The following is a 23,715-nucleotide window of genomic DNA, read 5'->3' as shown; positions in this document are numbered from 1 at the left end:
GTTGTATGGCACCTCCGATGACTGCTATAATGTGGACAGCTCGCTGGCCCTGACAACCTCGTTAGTGACGTGAGGCGTCGGCCGGGTGACTCTTGGACAGTCACTCATCCCCAAAGTAACTGATGTATGGGTTACTGGGTCTGGTGGGGGGAGGGCTTTGTGTAACGTGCCTCCCCCCTCGGTCTTTACAGACAAGGGTTCACGTGTGGCTGGAACAACTGGGTCGGTGTACCAATCAGACCTGGGAACAGACAGACACAACACAGTGGAAGCATAGATATACTCTGGGTTTGGTGGAGGTGGAACCCCAGAGCACGGTAAAAGTTGCTACCTGAGTTAAGTATAGACATAGTACACCTCATTGCCTTTACAGGAAAATCTAATGAATACTAAATTATACTAACCAAGGACAAAGATGCCCGCCATTTGTGACTCAGACCTGCTAATTCCCAGGGGACTGGGCGTTGAGAGGTCAGGTCCTACACGACTTCTGGAACCTTCTGGATAATTCTTACAACAGCCTAGTTTGTTACACCATATTGGCAAGAGCTAAGTATATTGTGTTTGGCTAGATATGAGTAAAGCTGCTTGTAGATTAGCTTTTCAAATATTTTTGACAAGGTTGGCAGAATAGATATAGGTCTGTAATTATTGACATCAGTGAGATCACCACATTTGTGGACTGGGGTTACTCGCGCTTTTTTTTTTTTTTAGAATATCCGGAAAGGTTTGGAGTTCAAGTGATTTTTTGAAGAGCAATGCAATGGCAGGAGCTAGAAATCTGGAGACTTAAATTAATTCACAGGATATATATACACCGAGAGATGTAGCCTGCTTCTCTGAGTATATACACTGAGAATATATCCACTAAAGTATACTTGCTGGTTGGTCAGTAGCCTCAATAACCTTCCAGAGGTTGATAGGGCTTAATCCCGACATCAAACACTCAAATTAGTTCATTAATGTTATTAGTAATTTTTTTAATTATTTAATGGTTATGTTAATATTAGGATTATTATAAATATTTGTATAATATTTTAAATGTTAATTATATGTTTTTGGTTTAGGCTCGTACTGACGCCCAGTTAAGGCTCGTAGTGCTTAACTCATGACGTCTGTTTGTTTTGGTTGCCAGAGATGCCGAGTCGTCGCTCAAGGCAGCAACTCAAACAACTTTAAGCAACTTTATGCGAATTTCAGCAAGTTTTGAGCGGTGTTGGAAGGCAGATGAAGGTGACAGCGACGAGGAGGCGAAGATAAGAGCAACGTGAAGAGTCGGTCGGCCGAGAACTCCGGTCCTGTGGAGGAGTTTGGGGCCCCAGGTAGCGTCGCTGTCTCTCTTGGGGGTGTTATCTCTTAGGGGTGTATTACAGGTACTTTGCACAAGCATAGACGAATTAGGGGCTTAATATGGACATGAAAGGTGGTTTGTCCGTAGTCAGGGGCAGGAGCCCTGTTATGCTGCTGAAGATCCTCTTAAGCTAGCAACTGACCTTCGTATGAGGCAACCCTCAACGGTTGTCTGTCTCACAGGTATATAGCCTTTTACTGGTTGGTAAACGGAGGCATCAGGTGTAACAAAATGTCCACACGTGCCAGTACTATGCTGGAAGTGAACCCCTGACTTGTGACAGCAGATTGCACTGTCAACTGAATTATGCGACAATTGATTACGCTCCACTGTTCACTATTTCGGTTCCAGGACAGGTTATCCCATTTCCCGTTGTCATTTTTTCCCACCTCGGCCATGCTTTTCTGTACTTTCTGAATGATTACTGAGACTTCACAAATTATGAGGGTGAAATACTCTCGTACACCCATTGAAATGGGTACAGTTGGATTCATTCTCAATTCACAGTTGAGAATCTGGGGTTCGAATCTCCAGTGGTACACAAATGGTTGGGCATGTTTGCTTTCACTTAATGCATCTATTCACCTAGCAGTAAATAGATACCCGGGAATTAGTCAACTGTTTTAGGGTTGCATCCTGGGGAAGGTCGGTAATTTGACCTTGTGGGGGAGGACCTCAATACAAGCCTAAAATATGTATATACACAGGCAGCCTGGCCCAGACAAAACAAATTATTTTAATTATAGTAATATTTTAGTAATGCATAAACATCTCAATTTTCGTTTTGTTAAATATTAATATGGTACAGTATTAGTAATTTTTTATTATGTTTAGAACATCAATAAGTTGTCAAGTGGAATAGGACCAGCAACTTTATTGTATTTTCCAAGTTGCATATAGCATGCATCAAAGCAATATATAGATATACTGCTGTAACCATATATAAAATTCTGGTACTGGCAAACAAAAAAAATATAACATGATTTCTTGCCCACAGGTGCATCGTCATGGCTTCGCACACGGTAGATCCCGCATTAACTGGAGCCAAAAGAAGTAAGGTTTAATGCTGCCTTCATTTTGACGTACTATTAAAAGCTTGCTAATCCGGACCCCATTAACCCAGACTTTTGAATAATTCAGATAAAATAATCAAGTTTTGTCTGCCAAACTTCGCCAAACTCGAACAGAAATCTGGGTTATCCAGGGTTTCAGTTGGATTACTAAATGATATCGGAAGAACTATGATCACCAGAAGACATCTTGGCAGCTGGCAGTCAAAACTGACATTGCCAATCTATCCTAACCATGTGGATTTAGGTTTATTGGGTGTGGAAATGCAAATTTTGTTGGTTGTGGTACAAGAAAAATTGTGAATGTGTTAATTTTTGGACCTTCCCAGTTAGAATTCCTGCTAATCCGGATTTCCAGCTAACTCGGAGAGGGGGGGGGGGCCTATATGATCCAGATTAGCAAGCAATTTCAGTAAAGGTACTAAATTTGCTTCATTTGTTCATAATGAATACAGAGTTTCATTCTCATAGGTAATGGAATTTTACTTTCGGCTTTTTGTTTGTGTTAATTTTACGGTAATGAACTGTTGAAGCTGTCTGCTGCAGCCTCGAGTAGAGTTTCATGACATTAGTTAAATACTGTACAGTGGAATCTCGGTTGACGACTGCCCTAGAGCACAAATTTTTTGGTCGAGGTCAAATTCGTCATAAAATTTGAATTGGTGTACAAAGGTTTACTTGGAAGACAACGTCTGCTCATTTGCATATTGGTCAAACAAGTGCAGGGTGAGGCACACTTAGTTTGTTTACAAGCTATCCCGTGTAGTGTCGACCACAGCCGCACTTGAATTCTTTGTGAAGAATTTCATTGTTTACCTGCTTTTCTGGGGGGAGCCCCGAAGGCTCCCTGGAGCTATCCAGGCTGATAGGGATAGTTCAAACTTTTGGCATTAGTCGATGTGGGTGGAGTTCTAGGCCTACCGGGGGCCAGGTTCTGGCCGTGGTCCAGAATACCTCTACAACTTAAAAATTTTGTAGAGGTATTGTTTTTAATTAAAATAATCATTTGGATTTACGGAATTTGTTGTAGGTTTTTGTTATACTGTGCATACCTATTAATTTCAAATTGTAAACTAGAACTTTGCATGTAGATCAAAAACTCCATTTTGAGGAAGCCATTTGATTGCTCCCATGTATTTTCGTTGTCCCTAACATTGTGCTTTCCTGGGGTGAGGTGAGATCCTCGGTCAGTGCTCTCACCTACGGAGGTGGCCAACTTAAGTTAGCAATTGAAGAATACTTGGCAGTTTCTTTGAATCCAAGTACAGTATTGTTTTGAGGAGGCATTTTAATTGTATAGAAATATACGTTTTGACAATCATTCAAAACTGGATTGATTAGTCTCGTGTCTACCTTTCCCCCCCATTAATAACTGGGGGAGGGAGGGGGGGTTAGTTTGAATAGAAACTGGCTGTGTTGGCCTGAGACGCTTGTACTGATTTTGGTTGGTGGTTGTCGTGTTCTACAGGGAGTGGAGCATTATATAGGCAAGAACCACATGTTCTATGGGGAGTGGAGCATTATGTAGGCAAGAACCACATGTTCTATGGGGAGTGGAGCATTATATAGGCAAGAACCACGTGTTCTATGGGGAGTGGAGCATTATGTAGGGAAGAACCACGTGTTCTATGGGGAGTGGAGCATTATATAGGCAAGAACCACGTGTTCTATGGGGAGTGGAGCATTATGTAGGGAAGAACCACGTGTTCTATGGGGAGTGGAGCATTATATAGGCAAGAACCACGTGTTCTATGGGGAGTGGAGCATTATGTAGGGAAGAACCACGTGTTCTATGGGGAGTGGAGCATTATGTAGGGAAGAACCACGTGTTCTATGGGGAGTGGAGCATTATATAGGCAAGAATCACGTGTTCTATGGGGGTGGAGCATTATGTAGGGAAGAATCACGTGTTCTACAGGGAGTGGAGCATTATGTAGGGAAGAATTGAGTGGCATGCTTTGAATGGAGGTTATTATTATCTAAGCTCGAAACCTTATACAGTATATGTGTGTTCAGTGAGAAATTCAACGAGGCTAGAGTACGAGGGCGATTATCCCAGAGTATAACGTCTGCAAACTGTGTGTTCCCTTAGAGTACCGTCCAGTTGTACCAAGAGAGTACGAGGGCAACTATCACACGGCAGGAGAGTACGAGGGCGACTATCACACGGCAGGAGAGTACGCCCTGGCTCTGCGCGCCTGGATGAACCACCTGTACCAGATGCAGTGTGTAATGGCCACTTTCCCATACTTCCTGGCGTCGGTACACTCACAGGTAAGCATCTTTGTGCGGGGTTCCGTGTGAGAATTGTTTTCACCTCCAGATTCTTTGTCTTGTTAAAGTGCAGTGAATGTATCTGATGTACTGTATTATGTTGCTGTTATTGTTAAAGATGAGGATAGCACTACAGTGCATTAAGATGATGCGTTACATTGTTATCGCAGCAATAATATGACGTATTATTAATTCAGCATTAAATTATAAACACTTCAGTTAGTTCACACCAAGTTCAAGAAATTGTATTTTAAAATGGTTTTAACAGTTCAGTAATTTATTGACTCCCTCATTGTACCAGGTGAGGTTTTCCAGGTTTACTTTAAATAACAGCACATCATCTTCTGTGGGCAGGTGGCTTCATAGATATATTATTCTTTGGGAGAGTAATAATTTCCAGTTGTATAATGTGGCTTGAAACAGTCTCTCACTGACACACACACACACACACAAAACAAGTTGATTGATTGACAGTTGAGAGGTGGGTTGAAAGAGCTAGAGCTCAACCCCTGCAACCATAACTGGGTGAATGCATTGCTCCTCTTCATGAAGTGCTCACGACTCACTTTTGATCACTTGAAAAAGTGATTGGTGCTCACACTAGACCTCTTTATACAGTGGTTGGTATTGCCTTACTTGTCAGGAAGCTGAATTAGCTCTTGGAGATTTGCTCTGTGTTGGTTAATTTTGTCTCCCTGTGCTGAACATTTTTCAATTGATATTGATGTCTTGTTTACGCTTCGTGTTTCCTGGACAGTTTCAAGATGACTTGAGGCTAGTTTCCTTGGGTTATAACTAGAAGACATGGAGAATGCATTCCTCATTAAATGTATACGAGCCTCTTGAGTCTCAGTTTTTGGACTAACTAGAGCTGGCCACAGTTGTAAAGGTTCAGGCTCTGGACAGCTGCCACAGCCCGCTAAACACACGACCAAACTATGACGGTGCCACAACTTTCAAACAAGGTTTAACACCTTACAATTGTAACAATCAACATAGCAAGTTGTAACAACTTTCTAATACATCATAAAAATGTTATAACAAGATAGAAGTGGAAAATAGGAACAGTTACGTTGTGCATTTGCATGGAGTGTGTCTCTTGTATAACATGCTTTACTCTGAACCCTGACTTGGATTCATTTGATGTTGAAACTCTTTCGTGAGGGTACTGTAGTACAGTGGACTATGTTCACTGCTCACAGTCCGGGATCCTGGGTTCAATCCCTGGGTGGGACGGAAATGGTTGGGCACATTTCCTTTCACCTAATGCCTCTGTTTACCTAGAAATAAATAGGTAGCTGGGAGTTGGGCAACAGTTGTGGGGGTTGGATCCTGGGGAGGGTCAGTAGTTGGACCTAGGGAGGACCTTGATTCAAGCCTAAAGTATACATATACACAAGCTTCCTCTACCCAACAAAGGGGTTTATTACTAAATTATTATATTGAACTTTCACTGCATATTGTTCTGGCAAAGCTACCTTACCTTGCCTTGAGGTGCTTCCGGAGCTTAGTGTTCCGGTTGCAATAAGTGCTCTATTGAATATAATCTGAACTGTCAAATAGACTTAAAAAAAAGTGTCGTTAGACGAGAACTGGACAAGCTGTCACTGGTGGCAACACCTAAGTCTCGAGCTGATGCTTGCCTCGTTTCAGACTGCTTCTCACACTGGTCATGGCTCAGCTGTGGTTACTGCTGCATCAGTATCTCCGCAGCAGCCACGCACAGAGGCCACACCAGCGCCGTCAACCTCGCAACAACAGCAACAACAGCAGCAGCGAGAACAGCGGCAGAGAGGTGTCCATTTATTTCTTCTGTCACCTTCATTATGCTAGTTCCTATCATCAGTGTGGGGGAGTGTGTGGGGGAGTGTGGGCGAGTGTGGTGTCAGTGTGGGTGAGAGTGGTGTTAGTGTGGGGGAGTGTGTGGGTGAGAGTGGTGTTAGTATGGGGGAGTGTGTGGGTGAGTGTGGGCGAGTGTGGTGTCAGTGTGGGAGAGAGTGGTGTTAGTGTGGGGGAGTGTGTGGGTGAGAGTGGTGTTAGTATGGGGGAGTGTGTGGGTGAGAGTGGTGTTAGTGTGGGGGAGAGTGTGGGAAAGTTGTCCGTATGGTGGAACATTTGACAACTGAGAACTGATATATCTAATTACAAAATGTGGGATAATTTGCACAAACAAAAATTTCAGTATTATGACAATGATATATATTAACTCTTTAAGTACAGCACTATATAACTTATACAGCCGAATCACACCATTGCTCAAATTGAGTTGGAATAAAGAGGCTAATTTTTGTTTGCACGTTCTACATTTAGGAGGAGTGGAATACACAATACCGCCCCTGTGGAAGAGAGTCGTTGCAGAGTCTATAGATTTCCTCCTCCTGTTTGCAATCAAGCTGGCTGTTACATTTGCTGCTGTGGATGCCTTCGATTTGCTGTATGTTTGTTCTCTTTGTTGAAGTCGGGAAACACTGTCAGTAAAGTGTGTTACCGAGTAGAAATAGTGTAAAATGTTTATCTTGCATGAATTGTATTTTATTCGCCGTATGTGACACGTTGCAAAATCAATTGCCATTAATTTTTAGGAAATATTTCTGGGGGATGCCCCATCAGCTCCCCAGAGCTATCCAAGCTAAATGGATATGTACAATATATCTTTCTGGCATCAGTCAATGCATGGAGTTCTTGCCTACCGAGGACCACGAACCAGACCCTGGCCCCCCTCTAGAGAGGCATGAGGAGCAATGGCCTATAGAGACCCTGTGGTTGGGAGCATTCCGTGTCTGCCATCGACCGGGTCAGACACCCTGAAAGTTAGGCACCCCAAAACAAACCCCTATTCTGGTACGACTATTGCAACCGAAGGCTGAACAAGTGGACAGAACTCTCCAAACAAAAAATAGCAAACTAGCATGACTTCGTCATGTTGCCGCACCGCAGTCTGTGCAACACCCCTTCCGCCCTCAGGAGGGCGGGAGCTGGGAGCCCCAGACTCGCCTGCCGGCTACCTAACCTACAGTTCTTGGCTGATGGGAGTCTGGTTCGGTCGTGATTCTGGCTCCAGTTTTTGTTTGTTCAATGCGGTCCTTGGCCCTTTGGGGCTAGTCGCTTCGGGTAACTTGTCTGCTGAGTTCTCGGGGTTTGACTCTCCTGGCGGTTCATGTCTTGGGGGGGGGGGGGGGGGGGGTTGTCCAATGTCCTGGAAGATGGCATGTCTCGTTTCCTTTCCTTTTCCACGGAATGGATGGTCGACACAGACTCCTTCAGTTGATTGTGTTAAACGTTCGGGACTCCGGATGTGGATCTCTTCGCATAGGCTTGGCCGAGGCGTCTCCCAGTATACGTGGCGCCCTTCCCCGACTGCGAGGCCGTCGGGATCGATGCCTTCTGGCAGGACTGGGCGAGGTGGGGTTACCTGAACCTCTTTCCCCCGGCTCGGCTGTTGCTCCAGGTCCTGGCTCGCTTGGAGACTTACCAGGGAAGAGTTGTCCTTCTGGCTTCTTGGTGGTCGGCCCAGCCTTGGTTTCAGGCGCTACTTGCTCGGTGTCCAAATCAGAGGGGCTTCCCGTGGCTCCGCTCTTTCAGCAGATCGGTCCAGCCCGGTACGAGGCTGGTTCGGTCTTTTCTTCGAGTCTTTGCCTCTGGAGGTTTTTTTACTCGGGTTTATCATCACTTGTATGGTGCGCAGGTGGCTTTGTTGTTGGTCTCCCAATTGCGTGCTTCGTCTTGGCAACAGTATGAAGTTTCCTGGCGGTCCTTCCGGTTCTTCCTATCCCTGCGAAGGTATTCTTCGGTATCTGATTGGGTTGTTTTGTCCTTTCTCTCTCTTGGTTGTTTCAGGACCGTCATCTTACTGTTGCCTCATATCGTGCACCGCTGACAGAGCCGCTTCAGCTTGCTTTCAGTGTTGATGTTACTTCTGCCCTGTTCCGCAAGCTTTCTCAGGCATTGTTTCACCTCCGGCCAACTCGTGCACCTCCTGAGCCTTACTGGTCTTTGGACCGGGTGCTCTCGTTTCTTTCTTCTCGGTTTGTTGTGGCCTCTTCCATTCGGGATTGTTTTTCTAAAGCGCTTTATTTCCTGTTGGCATTGGCCTCTGGGGGGGTCGGGTCAGGGAGCTTCATGCTCTCCTCTGGCGCAGGGGTTTCTGCTCCTTCGGTCCTGGTGGTCATTATGTTTGGTTGCAGCTGTCTCCTTCTTTTCTGGTGAAGAATCAGACGGCAGCATTTCGGTGGGGCCTTGGGTTGTTGCTTGGTTGGTAAGGCCGGGGGTGTATCGTGTGTTGTGTCCGGTTATGGCTCTCTGCCGTTATTTGCGCACCACGGCTTCGGTGGCCGGGGATGCGCTTTGGGTTGACCTGATTTTCCTTCTTCCCTATTCCCGGGCTCGGATCTCTCAGGTTGTCCACAGGGTTATTAGTCTAGCCAGCCTGCGGTTTATCCCCGGGCCCACAATGTGCGCAAGTTTGCTGCTTTGGCTGCCATCTTTGGCAACATGTCTTGGGTTGACATTCAGGCGCGGGGTGTTTGGAGGTCGAACAAGGTCCTGGCTGCTCGCTACCTGGTAAATGTTCCTGGGCCAGGTAGGGGCCTGCGTTGCATTGGGTCAGCGGTTGCAGTCAGTTGTCTCGACTTTGCGATGAGGAGTGAGGACGAACCACTTCCCGGGCAAGTCCCTGTTTTTCCTTATCTTTGGGTAGTTAGTTCTGGGGAGCTGATGGGGCTTCCCCCAGAAAACCAGCATTGAATGCAATGAAACGCCATTTTCTGGGTGAGCCCTGGAGGCTCCCCGGCATCCCTCCCTCCCTCCCAGTCGGCAGTGTTTTTTGCGCTTTTTGACATCCTAAGAACTGTAGGTTGGGTTGCTGGCCGATGGAACTGGGGCTCCCCCTTCCCCCTCCCAGGGAGGGAGGGGTGTTGCGCAGACTGCAGTGCGGCAACATGACGAAGTCATGCTAGTTTGCTAATTTTCATTTGGGGAGTTCTGTCTACTTGTTCAGCCTTCGGTCGCAATAGTTTTACCAGAATAGGGGTTTGTTTTGGGGCGCCTACCTTTCTGGGTGCCTGTCCTAGTCGATGACAGACATAGAATGCTCCCAACCACAGGGGGTTCTCTATAGGTCATTGCTCCTCGTGCCTCTCTAGAGGGGGGCCAGGTTCTGAGTCGTGGTCCCCGTTTGGCAAGAACTCCATGCATTGACTGATGCCAGAAAGATATACATATCCATTCAGCCTGGATAGTTCCAGGGAGTCTCCAGGATTCACCCAGAAAATGGCGTTTCATTACATTCAATGCTGGGTTTTTGGCGATTTTAATGATTCTGTTAATGATTTTGAGCAGTAATTTTACTTTCTTCCAATTGTCACATTGTATGTTCCAGGCTGTAAATATCACACTGTCAGCACCACACTGTCAGCACCACACTGTCAGCACCACACTGTCAGCACCACACTGTCAGCACCACACTGTCAGCACCACACTGTCAGCACCACACTGTCAGCACCACACTGTCAGCACCACACTGTCAGCACCACACTGTCAGCACCACACTGTCAGCACCACACTGTCAGCACCACACTGTCAGCACCACACTGTCAGCACCACACTGTCAGCACCACACTGTCAGCACCACACTGTCAGCACCACACTGTCAGCACCACACTGTCAGCACCACACTGTCAGCACCACACTGTCAGCACCACACTGTTAGCACCACACTGTTAGCACCACACTGTTAGCACCACACTGTCAGCACCACACTGTCAGCACCACACTGTCAGCACCACACTGTCAGCACCACACTAGATCATGCCGTGGCGCAGTCGAATAAGGCGCGTCTGGGATTATCCCGGACGTAGGTTCGAACCCTCATTACGGCCCGTGTGGATTTGTTCATTTGATGCATACGCTATTGTGATTTCTGTGTGTATAAGAAGCTAGAGTGTATGCACGTTAGGCTTTTTTTTGTCCGGTCGTGATGGTCAAGTGGATTAAGGCGTCCTGTACATACCAGTTGCGTTGCTCCTGGCAGTATGGGTTCGAGTCACTTCTGGGGGTGTGAGTTTTCAGTTGCATATAGTCCTGGGGACCATTCAGGCTTGTTCGCATATATATATATATATATATATATATATATATATATATAATATATATAATATATATATATATATAATATATATATATATATAATATATATATATATATATATATATAATTAATTTTATTTTTTAAAACCACTTGGCCTGGACGGTAGAGCGACGGTCTCGCTTCATGCAGGTCGGCGTTCAATCCCCCGAGACCGTCCACAAGTGGTTGGGCACCATTCCTTTTTTAGAGTGGTAGACGGTTGGAACAAGTTAAGTGAGAAGGTGGTGGAGGCCAAGACCGTCAGTAGTTTCAAAGCGTTATATGACAGAGTGCTGGGAAGACAGGACACCACGAGCGTAGCTCTCATCCTGTAACTACACTTAGGTAATTACACTTAGGTAATTACCACACTGTTAGCACCACACTGTCAGCACCACACTGTTAGCACCACACTGTTAGCACCACCACGAGGGCAGTAATCAGGGGCAGTGTATCAGACTGGAGAAATGTCACCAGTGGAATACCACAGGGTTCAGTTCTTGCACCAGTGATGTTTATTGTCTACATAAATGATGTACCAGAAGGAGTACACAATTATATGAACATATTTGCTGATGATGCGAAGATAATAGGAAGGATAAGTAACCTAGATGATTGTCATGCCCTTCAAAGAAAACCCGAACAAAATAAGTATATGGAGCACCACTTGGCAAATGGAATTTAATGTGAGTAAATGCCATGTTATGGAATGTGGAATAGGAGAACATAGACCCCACACAACCTATGAATTATGTGAGAAATCTTTAGAGAATACTGATAAAGAGATCTAGGGGTGGTTCTAGATAAAAAAAATTGTCACCTGAGGACCACATTAAGAACATTGTGCAAGGAGCCTATGCTATGCTTTTTAACTTCAGAATTGCTTTTAAATACATGGATGGAGAAATACTAAAGAAATTGTTAATGACTTTGGTTAGACCTAAGCTGGAATATGCAGCTGTTGTGTGGTGCCCATATCTTAAGAAGCACATCAACAAACTGGAAAAGGTGCAAAGACAATCACTAAGTGGCTCCCAGAAGAGAAGGACAAGAGTTACAAGGAGAGGTTAGAGGCATTAAATATGCAAAAACTAGAAGATAGAAGAAAAAGAGACGATATGATCACTATGTACAAAATAGTAACAGAAATTTATCAAATTGATAGGAAAGAATTCCAAAGACCTGGAACTTCAAGAACAAGAGGTCATAGATTTAAACTAACGAAACAAACCTGCTGGAGAAATATAAGAAACTTCACTTTTGTAAACAGTGGTAGACAGTTGGAACAAGTTAAGTGAGAAGGTGGTGGTGGCCAAAATTGTCAGTAGTTTCAAAGCGTTATATGACAAAGAGTACTGGGAAGACGGGACACCACGAGCATAGTTCTCATCCTGTAACTACACTTGGGTAACTACTGTACTTAGGTAGTTTCCACATTAGGTACCACACTATTAGCAACACCACAATGTCAGCACCACACTGTTAGTACCACAATGTCAACACCACACTAGGGACCACACTAGAGGCCACACTGCAGATTCCCCTACTAGCACAGTAGGTAAGCACTTGGTACACTGAGCCACAGTAGCACACTTCATAGTAAATATATAACATTGATTTAGTTCCATGTGGTGAAATGCCAAAGAGTAGAGTAATTGTAGTTGATTATTTTCCCATAATAATGTTGCCAAATGGGATTTGCAAAGCCTTGACAGGTGACACGTAATGTAAACATGAAATCGTGTGTATCCTATTGTTCTAACATTGTTATCAGTACTTATTACTGCAGTTGATTGTAGCAAGTATAAAGTTATTGTAGCAAACACTTGGCCATAATGTAGCTGAAGCAAATAACTTCCCCCTTCACGCAAGAAATGGTTAATGATGTTTCGGTCCAGCCTAGACCCATGTCGCCCATCCTAGACCGAAGACCCAGCCGAGACCCATGTTACGACTTGATGAGGTTCCATGATGGACCGAAATGTTCTCACTTTTGTTTCATTTCATACATGTGGGTTTGATTATTTATCAAGATAATGTACCTTTTCATTACCCCATTGGTAGCTAGATATAAATTCAAATATTTATTTTGCAAAATAGTAGATTAACCTTGTTTAAGACATCGGTTTCAGTTCTGCATGTCACTAGAAAGCTTTGAAGATATGTATTGTGTACTTGTTTGCTTTAATTGTGTCAATAACCCAACCTGCACAAGTGAGATGAATAGAAAGTGACGACATTTCGGTCATTTCTGGACCTTCATCAGACGGTGGTCATGATGAGGATCTTGGACGAACCAAAATGGTGTCACAACTTGATCATTGGCTCAAGTTGGAGCGGATCACGATGATTGGACGAGGGTCCTATAGAAGGACGGAAATAATATCACTTTTAACTTGACGAGTGTAGGTCACGTTATTTCTTTCAGCTATGTTATCGTCCTATTCTTTGCCTGCCATGTAAAATGTTCAATGAGCCGTTTCTTTCAATAGGAGTGATGTTGAAAAATATGACTTTGAAAACTTGAGTGCAGACATAATGTCAGATTACAGAGTGGCTCTGGAGATGACGTCAGAAATCCTCGTGCTGGAGCTCATACATCGTATAGGCACTTGTGTGTTTGAGGTGAGTTGCCTCCTTGTCTGGGAATTATGATGGTAATACTGTACTACGGAAATTATGGTTTCTGACTGGTCCTAAATTTTCTTAACGACATCCTGTGTTTTAATTTTTGGCCATACCTTTTGAGCATCGGAGATGCTAAACTCTTCATCTTTACAAAAGTATGTCTACTACCGGGTGGGCGCCATTGGTTGAAAGCGACTGACTTTGCATTACTGTTTAATGTCGCTCATATTCAACCATTGGTGCCCCAACTGGGCATGTTGATTCTTGGCCCATCCTCTTCAAATGATACCACTTAGAGCAACAATTTGGTCCAATGTATAACAATGGACTGTTGGACCCCCAAAAAGTTAGTTTTGTGCTGTTGGATTATTCAAGTTGGCTGGTTAAAAAAGTGAATTAGTAACTGAAGAAGCTAATCTCAGCTGTCCTAGGCTTTACTAAGCAATCCTAGGCCCTCGTATGCTGTCATTGGCCTAATGTAGTACGTGTGTGTTATACTAGGCCCAGGAAAGTTTACATAAACTTTACATTATGTAAAGTTGAATGCAACCGTCTATTTTTTAGGTTGAACCCAATAGTTGGTACAAGTACTGTACTGTCGTATCTGGAGGATGGATGTCTAGCCCATCCTCTAAGAGTTGCCACAATGGACAAAAAATAGTGTACTAAAATGTGCTACCTAATCAGTGTAACTTAAACTATGCATAGAAAATGGGGTTGTTTGTGAGCCACTGTGATTCACAGTATGTCATATTTTTGTCCGTCGAGGATTTTAGCGTCAAAATACGATATATATTTTGAGTTGGTGATAACACCAGTGAGACTTGGATCACATGCTAGAAGCAACACCTCTGTGAACATTTAGGGGTACTAACCTCATCATCAAAGAAGAAATACAGTACTAGGATATATTATATTCAATCCCCAGCCGTCAAGCACTAAAACAACATCAAACAGAATCTGAAGAAAATTCAACAATGATGCCCCACTTGGAAAAATATATACTTGATAAATGTCTTTTGTCTAATCTCGTCACTGTGCTGCACCTCCACGAGCCTGACCCTTCACTACCCTTGACCCGTACTATCTCGGAGTTGATAAACTCCTAATAGGCTGAACATTATCAACAAATAATGTCTATACCATCTTTGTTTCTATACACTGTGATGTCCATTCCATCCACACCCTGCCTCACTTTTCATCTCCCTGGTTCATTATGGTCTGTTTCTAATGTACACATTAATACAGTATCCATCTTATTGATTCACTTATTTTGAACTACTGATGTTTTCTGTCATCACTGCTTAGAATGTTTACTAAACATGAGTGTGCATGGATAAACATTGAGGCAGTACGAGGAACTCTGACCTGTGCTCCTGGTCACCTCAAGCACGCACTATTGACTGCACCACGATTGGGTAAATGTACTAAAGTACTTCTGGTTGCGGTTATTTTAGCTCGCAAGAGTCCAGTCAGTAGTGTATGTGTCCGAGGTGATCAGGCGGACGTGGATTCGATTCCATTGTATGGTATTTATTCATAGATTCATCACGGTATTTTACATGTTTGTACAGCTGCTCATTACCGGCAGGCTTTGTGTTTACATCGCGGCACCGGTGGGACGGGAGGTGCGACGCCCGGTAAAAAGCTGGTTGGCCTGAGAGTAGTGCGGTGTGAATGGGTGGCCCCGACGGCAGCAGACCAGGCACTTGTCTACCCAGCTACTGACCTGGGGTAAGGCCAAGATAATCATTTGAGTGTTCCTCATGCTAAATACACTTCAATGAAAAGTTTTGTTAACTGGTTAGTGACATAATCCACTGTGGACAGAGGGTAATCCATAGGTTTGTTGCTAAAAAAAAAACAGCGTTGAATGTAATAACACGCCATTTTCTGGGTGAGACCCGGAGGCTCCCCGGAGCTATCCAGGCTGATATGCTAATGACAGACATTGGCATTAGTCATGTGTATGGTGTTATGTGGGCTTACCGGGGACCACGAGCCAGAACCTGGCCCCCTCAAAAGAGGCACGAGTAGCAATGGCCTATAGAAACCCCCATGTGGTTGGAAGCATTCTATGTCTGCCATACATAGATGTTAGTATATTTTGGTAGCAGTCTTTCCTGTAGACATATATTATTAAATATGACCGAAAAAGTAAGATTAATAATTCTAACACGAATTTTCTCAATATTTCTTATGGTTCTTTTCACTGTTGATGGTAATTGAAAAATCAATTCTCCAAAATTCATTTTTATTTCTAGTCTGACGCGACACTTGAACGCGTTTCGTAATAACTTATTACATTTTCAAAGACTTTAGTTTACACACACACAACTATATCCAGCAAACACTAAACAGAGTTTAAATAGCTTTGATTTTATACCTGCATTTGGGTGAGGTGATATGATACAACAGTTTTTGGATGAGGTGAAAACAAACTTTCAACACAAGACAGAACATGAAACAATGGGTATAATATTTTGTAAGTTAAAGGGAAGAATGGAAGTAACTGCAAAGGGCCTATTGGCCCATATTTCTTGATGCATCTATATTGGTGCGGAGTCTTGAAGTGGGTAGAATATAGTTGTGCATTAGAACCATAAGAAATATTGAGAAAATTCGTGTTAGAATTATTAATCTTACTTTTTCGGTTATATTTAATAATATATGCATACATAGATGTATGTATGTATGCCATACATACATCCCTTCATCCGGGAGGAGGGAGGGATGTCGGGGAGCCTCCAGGTCTGGCCCAGAAAATGACATTTCATTACATTCAACACTAATTTTCTGGGGGAGTCCCTTCGGCTTCCCGGAGATAACTACCCACAGAGGAATTATAGAGGGACTTACCCGGGAGGCGGTCGCTGCTTGCTGCTCAACCCGAAGTCGAGACAACTGGCTGCAACCGCCGACCCGAGCCCTAGTTGGCCGACCTGTTGGCCCTAGTCGGGCCAACAGGCCCGACTAGGCCTGTGTCCTAACGTTCACGAGGTAGCACGCAGCCAAGATCCTATTCGACCGCCAAAAACCCCGCGCCTGAATGTTAGCCCAAGACATTTTCCCAAAGATGACAGCAAGAGCAGCGAACTTACGAACGTCATGGGGATAGACCGCAGGCTGGTTGGCCTTAATAACCTTGCGGATGACTTGGGAGACCCCTCACCTGCGAACAGGGAAGAAGGGAAACCGGATCAACCCAAATCGCGTCCCCGGACACACAAGCCGTTTCGCGCAAATAATGGCGGAGGGCTGCAACCGGACACAAAACATGATGCACCCCTGGCCTGATCAACCAAGCATCAGCAACCCATTCTCATTCTTCACCAGAAAAGGAGGAGATAGCTGCAGATGAACAAACCGATCGCCACGACCGAAAGAGCAGAAACCCCTGCCCCGGAGGAGACCATGAAGCTCCCCAACCCAACCCCCAGAGGCCAATGCCAACAAGAAAAGAGCCTTCCAGAAACAATCCTGAACCTAAGGGGCCACAAGAAGCCGAGGAGAAGAAAAAAAAAAAGAGCAAAAGAGAGAACATCAATACCAAAAGCGAGCAGAAGCGGCTCTGCCAGCACCGCATGATACAAGGAAACAGTATTAGGCATAAGATGACGGTCCTGGAACAACAAAGAGAGAAAGGACAACACTCGAACAGAAACTAAAGCACAACGACGAAGACGTAAAAATAACCGGAACGACCGCCAGGAGACTTCACACTGCCGCCGAGACGAAGCCCGCAGGTGGGACACCAACAAAGAAACCACCTGATCACCATAGAGATGATAAACCCGAGTCAAAAATACCATACGCGAAGACTCGAAGAAGATCGAACCAGCCACGTGATGTTCCGGTCCAATCTGCTGGAAGAGGCGGAGCCTTGAGAAAATCTGCGGGTTCGGACACCAAGCAAGCAGCGCCTGAAACAAAGGCTGGGCCGGCCACCACGGGGCCAAGAGGACTACTCTCCCCTGGTGAGTCTCCAAGTGAGTCAGGACCTGAAGCAACAGCTGAACCGGGGAAAAGAGGTACATGAACCTCCACCTCGACCAGTCCTGTTGAAAGGCATCGACCTCGACGGCCTTGCAGTCAGGGAAGGGCGCCACATTCAGAGGAAAACGCCGCGACCATGCTGACGTGACGAGTTCCACCTCAGGGCGCCCAAACGTCTGGCAGAGCCAACGGAAGGATGCGGCATCGTCTGTTCATTCTGTGGACAGGGGAACGAAACGAGACAGGCCGTCCGCCAAGACGTTGGACACTCCCCACATGTGAAATGCCAGGAGAGCCAAACCCCGAGAACTCGGCAGACGAGTCACCCGAAGCGACCGGCGCCAAAGAGCCAAGGACCGCATTGAATCCCCTCGGTGCAGAAAATGAACCACCGGGGAACATTCTAAATGGAGCCGGATCGTCGATCTGCAGGCGACCCGAACCCTCCGAAGAGCAAAACACACCGCCGCGAACTCCTGCACCGTGCTGTGGACCCGATGAAAGGATGGACCCCACCGTCCCTGGCTGGCCTGGTGAGCACTGGTCACAAAGCCGCAGCCGAGAGACGACGCGTCCATGAACACATCGAGTAAGGGCTTGGGCAGGCGCAAAGGCACTAAACCCTGAAAAATCCGAAGAGGAAGCCGGCGACGCAGCAGCCAACGCAAGTACCCCGGAGCCGAACCCATTGATCGTGAGAGGCGGAAGGGACATCCCCGAAGGAACCAGAACGGCTGACGAAGCCAAACCAGACCCGGCGGGTAGACCATCAGGCAAAACGTAGGAGAGAATATACCCCAGAGAAGTCATCACTGCCTGATATTATAATGGAAGGGGATTCCCCTTCCAAACAGTAACACCTCTCCTCCTCTCCCCCTCATCACCATCTTCCATACACCATCAAGAGTCTTCCATAAAGGTAAGATAAACATATGTACTGTATCGTAGTTATAAAAAAAATTGTATTCAGTATAAAATGTATTTTTAAGTTAATATTTTTGGGGGTGTGGAACGGATTAATTCAATTCCCATTATTTCTTATGGGAAAAATCACTTCGACTTAAGATACGTCTCTGGGAATGGATTACCATCGTAAATTGAGGCCCTATTGCATGTTACATTTTTTGTTTACCTACGTAATTCTAAGAGGTAGTGTATAGCTTTCGTTGTTGCTCCCAAGATTTGAGAAGCGATGGTATTTATTTACGTATATATTTACCTAAATTTACCCCAAGGGCCACTATCTATCTATCTAGTGGCCTCGACGAGGACCAAAAAACCGGGGCTTGTTTAGTTCCGCCAATTGTCCTAATTATATTTTCTAACTGGATTTTGGGATTTATGGCCTCAGCGGGTAGGCGGTTCCATGGGCTTTATTTATTTATTTATTTATTTATATACAAGAAGGTACATTGGGTTTGTGAGGATACATAGCATAGTATTTACATTCTTGTAAAGCCACTAGTACGCGCAGCAATTCGGGCAGGTCCTTAACCCTTAACATGCTAGGGGTATAATATCCTTTCTTCCCCACAGGCACATGTAATTTTGGAAAAAAAAAAATATTTTTTCTTCCTAACCTGTTAATTTGTGTTCACTGATCACGGGAAAAATAATAAAAAATCGTAAGTGGCATATATTGCCGGCTATAGGGCGGGGAAGTCTGGCAAATTATAGACGCTGACTCAGTGTGCGTCCCAGGCGGTCTGTTGCTCGCCAGCTGTCAGGCCGGACTTGCCACAAAGAGATAATTACCTAATTATTTCAATGTCTCTGATTGATTTTTCATAGCTTTTTTGCTGTAATATTATTCAATAGTGTGTAGTTTGATATATTTATATAATAAAATGAGTGAATCATTGCTGTACTCAAAAATATGGTGTGCATATTGTTGATTTAATTATGTTCATCAATCAGTGAACAAATAATTTGTTGGTTATTACACTATAAGCACAGGTTATATATAAGTATCTGCATGTTTTGTTCACTATAGCGAACCACTAAGTAGCTATTATGAGTCAAAAAGTAACGAGGAGTGACCGCCGTGTACCAGCCAGCCACTCCCGCCCTCCCTCCAGTCATCTGACTCGCCCACATTCTCCACCCACCATACTGTTTTTGCTATAATCCACTATATACAGACGTTATATATAAGTATCTACATGTTTTGTTCACCATAACTGTACATCTAAGCTTGTATGGTGAGTAAAGGCACAAAGACGTAGGACCTCACACAGTCGGCTGATGGCTGCCGCCCTCAAGGCCAGACGCACTAATATTTCTCCTCCAACAATACTGTGTGGTGTTATTACGCTATATACACACATTATATATAAATATCTACCTGTTTTATTCACCATACTTGTACAAATAAACTGGTATGGTGCCCAAAGACCATCGTGGTAACCAGTAAACAACACCGTCGTCTGCACGGTGGCGTCGTGCAGACAATGCCACCCCCCCTCACCAAAATGGAGGCTCCAAACCTTCTCTTGCTGTTTATACCCTCTATACACACGTTATATATAAGTATCTACATTTGTGTTCACCATAGTGAACAACTAAGCTGGTATGGTGAGTGCAGTCAATAAAAGGTGGCCACACACAGTCAGAAGACATCGCCACCACCCTCCCTCCCACAGCATTACTCCTCCCTCCATGGCACACAGCGCTAAATATCACCACAATCCTGCTATTATCAGAACCCTGGTCAGTTTTATCACAGTCAGAGGTCTTCTGTAATAATATCATCGCTACATAATAGCATGAACAAGTATATTTTGGCATTTTTAGGCGATGCTGTGGTCACAAGCTGAACAGCAGTGCTGTTAGCTCATGCTGCGTGCGTCAGGCTTGGTTGTTCACTCAATACTGAGGCCAATAACACCCGGGAGTTTGGCCCACGATTTTTTTAAAAAATGGCTTCTGTTTACAAGAGCCCTGATGAAGGTGTGGTGAACCCCGTGTATCCGTGGGCCGTTTAAATCTTGCGTAGTACTTCAACACGTCATATGACGTGATGCGCACTTTAAGGGTTAACCTTGTTGAAATATATGGCCGATTGCTTCCCCCCAAAGCCTTGTTCTATACCTTGAATATGTAGATTGTTGATAAGTTTGATGATTGGGCGGTGCGTAATGTTGCAAGCACCCGGGGTCAGGATTCGGCAAGCATTTATGCGACAACTTGCAATACCTGTACATCTCTCTTCAATCACGGCAGCTTAGTTTAGATTTATTCAACAGTTTATAAGCTCCGAAGCATTACGAGGTTATTTATAAAATTAATAAACCTTATCCCTGATCAACCAGGCTGTGACTCATACGTCAGGCTGCGAGCAGCCGCGTCCAACAGCCTGGTTGATCAGTCCAGCAACCAGGAGGCCTGGTCGACGACCGGGCCGCGGGGACGCTAAGCCCCGGAAGCACCTCAAGGTAACCTCAAGGTAACCTCAAGGTAACCTCAAGGTAGGTTGTGTTTTGAAGCTCTTAACTGTTTAATAAGTGTAAAACAAGCCACCATGATTGAGGGAAGATGTACAGGTTTTGTAAGTGGTTGTGTAAATGGTTGTTGACTTTGGACAAGATTCAAGTACTGTAGTATACCTACTCTAGGTAGGTATGCTACAGGTATAGTAGTAGGTATACCTACTCTAGTAGGTATACCTACTCTAGTAGGTATACCTACTCTAGTAGGTATACCTACTCTAGTAGGTATACCTACTATAGTGGGTATACTCTTGGCACTCTGCCTAGCCCACCTTTGAGTTAACAAACACCACACAGAATTTTAGCCCAAAGCCACTTGAACCAATCAGAAACGAGTGCAGGTTTAGCGAGGTTCTCATTGGACTACTTGGCGCACGCACATAAATGGCACCATTGCGCTGAAGCTTTAATCACCTTATGAGTCACCTGTTTTGTAAACAAATGTCCAAGTGTCCATTCTCCGAGTTCATTACAATGGTACTTCGTAGGGTTTTATCATCATGTTGCATTTAACTACATATTGTTCTATACAAGTGTCGTGCCTAACAAGCGTTAACGTAAATTCTTACTGTATTAGCTCTTCTAACTGTAAAGAGCGCTACCTATCAACTTTACGTAAGCAACCTTAAAAGGTTAACTATTGGTAAAGGGGTTGATTAAGCAATTGTGCTTAATGCAGAGAATAAGTCACAATAACATGCTGAAAATTATACACACACACACAACCAACACATCTGAAAAGAAAGAACATTTTGGTCCATCCTGAACTTGATAATGGTCCAGGATGGACTGAAATATCGTAACTTTCTTTCTTTGCAGATGTGTGGGTCGGGTGTCTAATTGTACTTGAACTTGGAGTGGGAAGGGGGGGGTGGTTCAGAGAGTCGTTCTACTTACCAAGCCTGGCCTAGGGGCAGGCTTGACAGTGCTTGGTCCAACAGCCTGTTGCTTGGAGCATATTGCTGGGCAACATAATTTGTATGCTCTCCAGTTGTAGAATATGGAGAACGGGCTAGTTATCACAATGCGTACATTGAGGATGATTAATGTCGATTCCCAGAATATCTTTTGAGCAAAGAGGTGGAATTGAACCCACAGTCTGTCACCCCAGATGCACTTATTAGGATACTAAACCCATCCCACTGCCTTGTTCCAAAGAGTTTCTTGTAGATATATCATGTTTTTGTGATTTTATTGTGCAAGTTGATTTTGTACTAATAATGCTCTTGTACTTCAGACTGGGTCGTGCCATCATCCGTTCAATGGTGAAGAACTTTTCTCTCACGTTCCTCTTCCCTATCTGCTTCATGCTGTTCTCCTTCCAACACAACCGTACCGTCTATGACATCATTGCTGGATCTGTTGTTGTCGAGGAGCGAACAGCCCGGAGACGCAGGAATAACAACAATGCAAATTAAATACAAGCTGTACGTTGCACTTGTTGAAATAGCAACTTGAAAAGCATGAAGTGAGAGAGAGACATAGATGTTGAGTGTTGATTAATGTGGTAATTTTTGTACATATGTAATGAACAAACCTTCAGTACCAACAATGAAAGTGGGCGGTGGATCCGTTGACCTTGATTGTGGTCTTGCGCTCTGAGCCTGCTGAGTGTGTCTTTGTGGTTCACCTGCTCAGAGGATGGGGATGAAGTTCCTAATTATAGTATTTCGTTAATGGCATGAACTTTGTTGCCATGTGATGCCCTTGGTTCGCATTCCGTATTTTATCCTATTTGTATTATGATCATTAAGAAGTTTTTTGTTTTTAGGGATGAAGTAAAAAGTTTTAATTTTTGTCCCATCCTATGTTTCCCTAGGTTATGTGAACAGTTTTGCCACCTAAAATGTGAAAATGTATTGTGAGAATTTCAGTTGGTGTCTGATGGCGTGTTTCTTAACAACAAAAGCGCGGGTGTGTGTTTTTGTATCGTGTCCAGTTGCTTTATTGTGTGTACATTAAATCTGACGGTTACTTTGATGTGTGTGCATGTTGGACATTTACTCAGTTGTGTGCGCATGTCCACTAGGACAGTAATCAGAATCTTTGCTGTGGGTAATTGCAATTTAAATGTTTTAAGTTTAACTGCTTTTTTGCTCTTGAGAAGAAAAAAATTTGGGTATAATTTTTATAGTGATGTATCCAGAATGTTTTGAATGATGCAGATAATTTTATAAGCCTATACATGTGTGGAGGATGATGAATTGTGTGAATGTTTAAATGGGAGAGATTTATTATTCATCATAAGATTGATAGACTGAGAATGGTTTACAATTACCCATAATAGTTTGGATGAGAGAGAAGAATGATGTAAAAGGTGAACTGAATGAAAAAAATTGGCTCGACTTGTTATAGTGTGAAGTTTGCGCATGACGACGTGTGCAAACACTCGTGCGCTGTGTATCAGTATTCGATTAAAGTATCTAAAGAACATGTTGTATAATGTAGGTGTCGGAGATGATCTATGTTTGCTGCTGACAGTAGGTTGCCTAAGACTGTTAATGGAAGGTTAAGAAAATCTTAATAAACGTAACGTAATTAAAATGTAAATTTGAGTTACGTTTATGGACTGTGAGACTCCTCTGTAAAGAACACCTTACGTATTGCAGAAGTTTTGACGACTTCATATTAGGAAAGTATTGAAAGACTGTATGAATTAAATTTTTACAATTTATATATTTTTTTTTTTAATTTGTGACAAAAGATGTAATGAACGATGTTGGTAGTTTGTCTTGATTGAAATTTCAATTTATTTTATAATAAAAATGTTAAAATGATAAATGAA

General features: G+C 44.0%; 1 protein-coding gene across 1 annotated transcript; it reads left to right on the top strand.

Moving 5' to 3' along the window:
* The first annotated feature begins 1,103 nt into the window (after positions 1-1,103).
* Positions 1,104-23,715, top strand: LOC123764508 (protein FAM8A1). Its single transcript, XM_045752412.2, has 8 exons — positions 1,104-1,322; positions 2,349-2,404; positions 4,514-4,695; positions 6,349-6,490; positions 7,006-7,129; positions 13,311-13,443; positions 15,038-15,180; positions 22,168-23,715. The coding sequence occupies exons 2-8, from the start codon at positions 2,359-2,361 to the stop codon at positions 22,346-22,348; spliced, it is 951 nt and encodes a 316-aa protein (XP_045608368.1). The 5' UTR covers positions 1,104-1,322; positions 2,349-2,358; the 3' UTR covers positions 22,349-23,715.

Source organism: Procambarus clarkii, chromosome 5 (genome assembly GCF_040958095.1).
Source record: "Procambarus clarkii isolate CNS0578487 chromosome 5, FALCON_Pclarkii_2.0, whole genome shotgun sequence".
Lineage (NCBI taxonomy): Eukaryota > Metazoa > Arthropoda > Malacostraca > Decapoda > Cambaridae > Procambarus > Procambarus clarkii.
This window is presented reverse-complemented; position numbering and strand designations above follow the sequence as displayed.

Excerpts from the sequence above, each read along its gene's own strand:
- LOC123764508 (XM_045752412.2), top strand. The coding sequence starts at position 2,359 with ATGGCTTCGCACACGGTAGATCCCGCATTAACTGGAGCCAAAAGAA. Across the intron at positions 4,696-6,348 it reads TGGCGTCGGTACACTCACAG|ACTGCTTCTCACACTGGTCA; the intron begins GTAAGCATCTTT and ends GCCTCGTTTCAG. Across the intron at positions 15,181-22,167 it reads TACCCAGCTACTGACCTGGG|ACTGGGTCGTGCCATCATCC; the intron begins GTAAGGCCAAGA and ends CTTGTACTTCAG.